At 37.2% G+C, this 9746-nt stretch overlaps 1 protein-coding gene across 1 annotated transcript in view; it reads right to left on the reverse strand.

Annotated features, from left to right (window-relative positions):
* The window catches only part of LOC132181824 (uncharacterized), a 13019-nt gene extending 3273 nt beyond the window's left edge, over positions 1-9746 (reverse strand). The window contains exons 1-2 of the mRNA XM_059595055.1: positions 8753-9746; positions 6804-8599 (exon numbers count right to left, since the gene is read on the reverse strand). Coding sequence (XP_059451038.1) covers positions 6804-8599; positions 8753-9746 — 2790 coding nt within the window. The remainder of the gene's footprint in view (positions 1-6803; positions 8600-8752) is intronic.

Raw genomic sequence — 9746 nt, forward strand, 5'->3', positions numbered from 1 at the left:
TACTCCAAAGTGCATCGATCCCTGACTGTAACAGGAAAATTACCATTGGACTATTGTCGCGTTAGGAAGAGTACACTTGAGAGTGCGGGAGTGAAAGTGTCATTTCTCTTTAGGGATATTCTCTTTTGCATTCTACAAGCCATCTCCTCACCATCTCCTCTCTTAACCTCCTTTTTTAAAAAAAAAAAAAAATCAAAATCAAAATGTTAAATTGAAGAGATGGTGGGGAGATGGTTTGTAGAATGCATTGTAGCATTCCTCTTCTCTTTAAGATATTCTTGCTGGTTTGCTACATGTCTTATCATGGTATGTGGATAGTTTTTAAGCAATGGCTAGATTTTAGTCTTAACGTGCTTGTTTATTATTTCTCATGTAGATTCCATCAAATAAAGTTCTACTGGTGCTTATTGCAGGTTCTTCTTAGAGGTCCTAAGAATGCTCGTGAAGCAGTAAAACATTTTGGTAAAGCTCCTGGTGTGCCACACAGCCACACTAAACCTTTCGTGCGGTCTAAGGGAAGAAAATTTGAGAAAGCTAGGGGAAGAAGAAACAGCAGGGGGTTTAGAGTTTAAGTTGCTCGATATCCCTTCTCCATTTAGAGAACAATTCATATCATTTTTGTCTCATCTTATGCCCTTTTGTTGTGATTTTTGGTTGGATCAAACACATTTTCTCATTTATTAAATTTGTCTTCTTTTAATTTATTTTGGATGCTTTCAAATGCATAGAATTGAGGGGTGAAAAGACGGTTACAGCTATAAAACGACGTTTATATGGTAATAAGATAATGCCCTACTACATATGACATTATTTCTAAACTTTTTTATATATAAATAGGGGTAAATGCAAAATTGGTCTATGTGATTGGCCTAAATTACAAATTACTCCATGTGGTATAAAAAATAATTTATAAGTCCCTATAGTTGGCCTAAATTACAAATCACTCCATGTAATATAAAAAATAATTGATAAGTTCTTAGGATAGGTCAAAATAACAGTTTACTCCCTAAAATCAATTTTCGTTAAATAACTTAACAAAATCCGTTATTTTGTCATGTTCTACTATTACAGTAAATTAACCTAATCTCTTTTATCCTTGAAATTTTACTTAATGCGTAACCTTCACTTATTTTTATCTTACTCGCCACAATTTGAGAGCATTTTGCGAGAATTTGATGGTCACATTTTGTGAAGTTGCTGAAGAAGATGAAGATGAGGGAGGGATAGTCATGCATGGGGTAAAATTTTGGGGAGATGAAAGATTATGTTAATTTACTGTTGCAATATTAGGTTAATTTACTGTAGTAATCTGTCATGGAATGATGACTAATGTGTAATCTTAGCAGGCGTCGTAAAATGGTGTGAAAAATCATAATTGTTAGTTTTGAAAGTCAGAAATTAATAATAACACGTGTCGCATTTTTATTGGGTATGACGTGGCAAAGTGACAGATTTTGTTAATTACTTAACGAAATTGATCTTATGAAGTAAACTGTTATTTTGGCATACCATGAGGACTTACAATAAATGGTAAAATCTACATACCCCCTTCAAATTGGAATAAGATCCTCTCCAGTCCAAAATAGACAGGAGAATATCCAGTTAATGGCCAAGATCTCTCTAGAGAGATCCTAGGACCATAACTGGGACATCTGTCCCATTAATATAAATAATAATAAAATATTATTTATATTTTAAAAATAATAAAAAAATAATAATAATAATAAAAAAAAAAAGTAAGGTGTGCCCGGCCACACCAGTTGGGCCTTAGGGTGGCTTTGGGGCCACCAACCGCCGAAGCCACCCCCATGGCCCTTGGCAGTAGATCGGCCAGGGCAAAATATTTTTTACTTTTTATTTTTTATTTTTTTTTATTTGGCATTTGGGATGATTCGGCCACCCCGAAGGGCCATGGGGTGCCTTCGGCCCAACTGCGGTGGCCTGCCACTCCTTACTATTTTATTTTATTTTATTTTTCAAATATAAATAATACCTAAGGCCATATATGGGACATCGGTCCCATTGGGAGAGGCTTACATGCGGTAGACAAAACTACCGCATATCTGTGGTAGTTTTGCTCTACCGCTGCGATTTATCTTTCAAGGGGTTTTTAACCCTTAAAGTGCAAGGTAAAAGCACCGTCAACTCCCGTCAACTCCCGTTAATTCTTTTTTTTTTTTTTTTTTCAACCAAACCCCAAGCGTCTTCTCTCTTTTCTCACCATACCTAAAACCGACACCCGCGAGAGTCGAGAGTCATGGATACTCTCCTTCAAGCCTTCCAACATCAACCTTTGCACATGGTGGCCTTCATCATCCCCTTCCTGTTCCTATTGGGCATAGTTTTTTGTATTTGCCGGAGGTTGCCTTATCCACCGGGGCTAAGAGCGTTACCAATGAGTGCGTTGGATGATGTAAGAAGAAAGAGGTGAATGAAGATGAAATTCAAAATATATTTTCCAGCAAAATTGCTTTGAACTTTTTTGCCTCATTCCCATTCTTCCACCGTCCCATTCCCCTTCTTCTTGTTTGTGCAAAAAATCCCTTTCAGTTTCGGATCTTGGTTTAAATTTTTTGTTTTGCTTGTGGCTCTGGATGTGTTGTGGGTGATCTTCTCTAGGGTGGAAATTGGTGCTGCAATTGAGGGTTTTAATCCAATAGATGTCATGATTTTCGTATTCAACTCTTCTAGAAGGAGCTTGTGAGGCTTTGTTACAGAAGAGAATTGGGGTTTCCACTCCCCCAAGGAAGAAAATTTGCATTGTAAATGATGTTTCATCCTCAAGGAGCTTCAAAACACTTTCATAGTCTTCTTACTGAAGATAAACTTCAGAAGAATGCTGCAGAGGTGCAGACGATGAGCAGTGCAATATTTGATGGTGAGAAAAGAGAGAAGACGGCTTGGGGTTTGGGTAGAAAAAAACAAAAGAAATTGACGAGAGTTAAACGTGAAATTGACGGTGTTTTTTTCTTTTTACTTACGTTATTAGAAAAGAAATCTCAGCGGTAGAGCAAACTACAGCAGGTAAGCCAAGTTCGGTCCGATTAATATAAATAATAATAAATTATTATTTATATTAATGGGACCGATGTCTCATTTATGGCCTTAGGATCTCTTTAGAGAGATTTTGGCCATTAACTGAATATTTTACTATTCCACTTAAACTACCGTTCAATTGACAATATCCCTCCAAACTACCAAAATATTGTTAATGTCCCCCCAAAAATAGAAAAAAGATAAAAATGCTCTTATAAATTTCTCAATAAGACAAAAATACCCTTATAAATTAAAAAATATATATATTAATATTTACAAAATATATATATATATTTTAAACGGAAATGTTTGATTTTTTTTGGAAATAGAATTTTTTATTTTTTTTAAAAAAAAAACGATTTCTTTTTTAAAATTATGTTTTAAAAAATGAAAAATTTTATTTTTGTAAACGAAACATTTTTTTAAAACGGAAATTTATATTTTTTAAAAATTATAAAAAACAAAAATATATATAAAACAAAATTTTAAATTTACATAAAAACATAAATTTTTTAAAAAAATTTGCCTGATTTCTATTTTTCTTTTCTAGTTTTAGGGTATTTTTAGAGTTTTAGTATTTTTTTTATTTTATTTTATAAGGAGTAGTTTAGTCATTGGGGAACATTAACGATGTTTTGGTAGTTTGAGGGGCGTTGTTATAATTGAAGTTTGGAAGGGACGTTGTGTGATTCCCGGGGGTAGGGAGATATGTAGACTTTTTCCAATTCTTTTAACACCACATGGAGTGATTTGTAATTTAGGCCGACTACAAAGCTTTATGAATTATTTTTTATACCACGTGGAGTGATTTGTAATTTAGGCCAACCACAATGACCAATTTTACATTTATCCCATATAAATATAATATATATAAAGGCCGTTAACGGTTTTTTCAAAACCTAAACCTAAACCCTAACTGCCTTCAAAAGCGGTTAGCGGTTAACGGTTAGTGCGGTTAGTGGGCGGTTATAACCGCCTACTTTTTCACCCCTAATGTTTATGGCTATGCTAAAATCATGGGAATTGAAATGTTACATGGTAGTAGGCAAAAGCATCTAAAGACAAAACAACTTTAGTTGCCTTATTATAGGACTTTTTGATCCAGCTCATTGCGTATTATAGGTGCCGATAATGTGCTCAAAGAGAGTTTTTCCATGGAGAAATGATAAAATTCATTATCTTAACCATCTTTGTATAGGAAATGAGTGAATCTATCATTCAATTTTTGTGGTATTCACATAAGTCTACAAATCTAATGGTGGATCTATTAGATTTGCAAAAAGAGATAATTAAGAGAATGACGTGTGGAGGAATGCTTTGTTGGATTTCCTAGCAAGGTGATTGGGGCAATGAACAATCAACTTCTCATGGAACCTTCGGCTGATGAGTTTAGTGTTGCTTTGGCCCAAATGGTATCACTGAAAGCACTCGGCCTTGATGGCTTTCCAACATGTTTTTATCTTGATAATTCTCTGTGGGTCCCGAAGTATGTAAAGCTTCTTTTGAGTTCTTTAATTCTTGTGCTTTGGAAGAATGTGTGAATTTCACCCATATTGCTATTGTCCCAAAGAAGCCCATACCTACGAAGGTGAATGATTTTAGACCCATAAATTTATGTAATGTGGATTATAAAATCATATCCAAGGTTCTTGCTAACCGGCCGAAGAATATTTTGCCTATTATAATTTCCCAAAATAAAGTGCCTTTATCCCCGGAAGCTTGATTTCTGATAATGTTTTGGCGGTGTATGAGACGTTACATTCCATGCACACTCGAATGTAGGTAAAGGTGGGTTATATGGTCCTCAAACTCGACATTAGTAAGACTTATGACCGAGTGGAATGGGTGTTTGTGGAGGAGGTAATGCGGAGGATGGGTAGCTAAAAGATGGGTGTGGCTTATCATGAAATGTTTGATTACAGTTTCTTATTCTGTTATTGTTAATGGGTGTCTGGTGGGATGCTTTTGCCCAGCAAGAGGTATTAGGCAAGGGGATCCTCTGTCCCCTTACCTGTTTATTTTGTGTGCTAAGGTTCTTGGCTTCCAACTCCATCAAGCGGAATGAAATGGATATGTTGGGGGGGTCGCAACCTCTCAAAGAGGACCCCGTTTGAACCATTTATTTTTTGCAGACGACAGTCTCCTTTTCTGCAAGGCTATCTCACATGATTGGAAGTGCCTTGCCTTTATATTGGAATGTTATGAAAACGTTTCGAGGCAAAGGTTAAACAGAGACAAGACGGCAGTCTTTTTAGTAGAAATACTAGTGCCGATGCTCAGGCTCTTATTCTAAATCTGACGGGTGTTCCATCCTCGCAACAGTATGATCACTATTTGGGGCTGCCGGCTTTGGTTGGTAAATCCCGTGTTAGGGAATTTCAACATATTACTGATAGGGTAAGGAAAAGAATTTTAGATTGGAAGGTGAAATTTCTTTCACAAGCTGGGAAAGAGATTCTTATTAAAGCTGTTCTTCAAGCAATTCCTACTTACATCATGAGTATTTTCTTGCTCCCAAAGAAGCTATGTAATGATATCATTGGTCTTATGCAACAGTTTTGGTGGGGCCACAAGAACGATGAGAAGAAAATACATTAGATGAGATGGGAAAAGCTGGGTTGTTCAAAGACTTAGGGAGGATTGGGATTTAGGGATATTCATTGCTTCAACAAAACTCTTCTAGCTAAACAAGACATCACATTCTACATCACCCAAATCTCTCTCTCGGGTACGCTTCTCATCTTCTATGGTGTTTTGGATTTTAGACATTTGTTTCACATTCAATTTATTTGAAATTTCTTACTGATATTTGGATTCCAGATATTTGTATACGCAATCCCTACATCTGCAAGACCAAGTCCAACGTCATTGTCTTTGTCAACAAGGTTTCGATTCCTACTCTTTCTTTTATATTATGATATAATCTGTCTTAGAGTGCGTTTGAGATTGCGATTTTGCAAGAATAATTTGTATTTTTAAAAGATATCGCAAAATGTAAATCGTTTGGCATTGAGATTTGAAAAACACTTAATCTAAAATAGGAAAAAAAAATCTGCAATTTCTATAAGCAAGTTAAGGGGTGCTTATTTGAAAAAACCCAAATTTAAACCAAAATCACAATTTCGCATAACAAATATTTGATTAAAAAAAAAAAAAAAAAAACTTTTTAATATATTTTACCAAATGCCTTTTCGATTTTAAAAAGTAAAGGTTTCAAAAACACAATTTTAAAAAACGCACTTTTTGAAATCACAATCTCAAACGGACCCTTACTGAATTGCAAATGAAAGATGGGCACCATCTACAAAAAAAGAGGAGGAAAAAAAAAAAGGCTAAAGGAAAATCACAAATCCAAGAGAAATTATTGATTCAAGTTAGAACCGAAAACTTACAAAATTAAACATTTGATGTTAGCTTAGAAGAAAATACTAATTTACAGTCAAAATTGAGATTTTCTTTTTGTTTATTTTGAATACCCATATATTTTTTTTTTTTCTAATTAAAAAAGGGAAAAGGGACTACAAGGGAGGGTCCTTCCCACTCTGGATCCGGATAGAAGAGAGAATGGGGGAACCTAAGGGAATGCTACCAAAAATACAATGGGTAGCGGCCCATTTGGCTAACGCATGTGCACGAAAATTGGCACATCTAGACACTTTCGCAGCATACCAACTACGAAAGGGGGTAAGTTCAATACAAATATCAGAAATAACAGAAATAAAATGCCAAGAAGAAAAAAGAGCTGGCTGATTCACTGCTAAGATCACCAGGAGAGCATCACCTTCAAGAGTAAAAACATCGAAACCAAAAGACCTAGCCAGCCGAGTAGCAAGAAGAGCAGCCATGGCTTCTCCCAAAAGGGCATCTGAGGAGTGGAGTTTCAGGGTGGCAGCAGCTAAAATCTCCCCAGAAGAGTCACTAATAACTGCTGCAGCAACAGCAAAATTGCCTTTAATGGCAACATCAAAATTCCCCTTTAAACAGCCCACAAGAGGAGGAATCCACAAGGAAGGAAGAGAAGCCTTCTTCCAAGCCGAAAGATGAAAACCCAAATTAGAGTGAAGATGCTGAGTAACCTTAGCCGGATCAGGGAGGAGAGCCTCATGAACCAATTTATTTCTGGACAACCAAATTAGATCCAAGGAGAGAGCAGCAAAAAGCTGAAAATGACGAACCTCAGCACTAGGAATAGCCAACTTTTCAGCTGGATACACAACAGCAATAATCCACTCCTGAATAGGCTTGGACGAAAAAGCAGAAATCACATTTGGCCATGAAGAGCTACTCCAGAGAGAACAAGCCAGATTACACTCCAAGAAAATATGGGTCAAGGTCTCAAGAGGACCTTTACAGAAGGGGCACACCCATGCATTAGAATCATCAGAGACAACAAACCTACCAATATTAGCCCTTGAAGGAAGCAAATCCCAAGCAATCTTCCAAAGAAGATGCTTCAAACGAGCTTGAAGCTTGAGGCCCCAAAGAGCCTGCCAAATTGCCGGAGAGAGAGGAGAAATTCTGCTAGATGGAGTCAAAGAAACTTCACGGGCAGATTTCACAGAGAAAAGACCAGAAGGAGATGGCGCCCAAGACCATTTATCTGCTGAGCTAACCTGAGAGATATGAATGCTGAGGATGCTTGAAACCGTAGAAGGAGAGAAAAGATCTCTCAAAAGATCCACGTTCCAAGAACGCTCACCCGGGAGCATAAGATCAGCCACAAAAAAATCTGGAAGCTCCGTAAGAAGAGCATTCGGCCTGGGATTAAAATTAGGTTGGGAGGGAATCCAAGGAGAACTCCAAATAGGAATATTCACACCAGAAGAAATAGACCAACAAGCGCCCTTCTCCACCACCTTCCTATTTTTTATCAACCCTTTCCAAAGCCAAGAAGAGACAGGATTATAAGGGGCCTCCAAAAAAGAAAAACCTTGCTGCAAATACTTCCCCTTAAGGGCATCAACCCAAAGAAGAGGTTCATTTGAGGTCAACTTCCAACCAAGCCGAGCCAACAAGGAGCTATTAAGAAATTTCATTGAGCTAATACCTAGCCCACCCAAGCTCTTAGGCTGGCAGATGCTATCCCAAGAAAGAAAAGAGAGATTGTGCCTTTTGTCTTGAGGGAAACCCCACCAAAATTTTCTCAAAACCGAATCTATCTCAGAGCAAAGAGACTTAGGAATAAGGAAGAGAGACATAAAGTATGTAGGGATGGCATTTAGCACTGATTTCAAAAGAGTGGTTCTTGCAGCCTGAGAAAGAAGCCTAGCTTTCCAACCCGTCACCTTGGCAAAAATCCTATCTTTGAGCTCAGAGAAAGAGTCCTTCTTATTCCGAGAAATAAATAAAGGAATCCCCAAATACTTGGCACGAGCAGGAATAGGAGCCAGCTTTAGAACACCATTAACCGAAGCCTTGACTGCAGGCTTACAATTCTTACTAAAGAATATAGCAGACTTGGCTTGATTAATACATTGTCCAGACCAAAGAGAGTACAAAGAAATGCACTTGAGAATAACATTAGCTTCAGCCAAATTAGCCTTGGAGAAAATCATAACATCATCTGCAAAAAATAGATGAGAAATTGGAGGGCTCATTCTAGCAATTTTAATACCATGGAGAGCACCCAAATTTTCTTCCCTTCATAAAAGCCTCGAAAGGATTTCAGAGCCAAGAATAAAGAGAAAGGGAGACAGAGGGTCCCCTTGCCTCAAACCTCTTGAAGGAAAAAATTTTCCAAAAGGAGCACCATCAAGAAGAATGGAGAAGGAGGAGGTGGTAATACATTGGCTAATCCAGTTAATCCAAGTGGGCTGGAAGCCAAGAAGCTCCATAATTTTCAAAATAAAGCTCCATTCCATAGAGTCAAAGGCCTTTTCCATATCCAATTTCAAAGCCATAAGACCTCCATTTCCTCTTTTCTGTCTCATAGAATGGAAAACTTCATGCGCTAAAATAGAATTATCATGGATAGATCTCCCTTTCAAAAAAGCAGACTGCATGGGAGAGACAATTTTATGAAGAAGAGGTTTAAGCCTATTAGCCAAGATTTTTGAAATAATCTTATAGTTGAAATTGGTAAGACTAATAGGCCTAAATTGATTCACCCTTGAAGGATTATCCACCTTGGGGATGAGAGCAATATTAGTATGGTTGAACTCTTTTAGCAAAAAACCTCCTCTAAAAAAAGATTGCACTGAGGCAATAACACTAAGCTTCACAATAGGCCAGTAAGTTTTATAAAAAAGCCCTGTCATGCCATCAGGGCCAGGAGCTTTATTAAGACCAAGATCAGTGATAGCCGTAAAAATCTCCTCTTCAGTAGGAATTACACATAAAAGCATATTATCATCATCAGTTATCACTTTATCCACCAAACCAGCAAAATCATCATCAAAAGAAGGGTGAGAAGTAGTAAAACGAGAATGAAAATGATCCACCAGCAAAGAACCAATATTCTCCCTACCCATAACACTGACCCCATTATCAATAAGACAAGAGATGGAGTTGTACCTACGACGGCAAGCATTAGAGGCATGGAAAAATTTTGTATTAAGGTCTGTACAAGAAAGCCATAACTCCCTTGATTTTTGTTTCCACAAAATTTCCTCACGCAGGAGTTGCTCTTGGAGAGCCTTCTGAAGAACCACTTCTCTGGCAGCACTACTAGAGGAGTGAGGAGAGGCTTGAATAACTCCAATTTGGGCCAT

This window comes from Corylus avellana, chromosome ca5, assembly GCF_901000735.1.
Source record: "Corylus avellana chromosome ca5, CavTom2PMs-1.0".
NCBI classification, from domain to species: domain Eukaryota; kingdom Viridiplantae; phylum Streptophyta; class Magnoliopsida; order Fagales; family Betulaceae; genus Corylus; species Corylus avellana.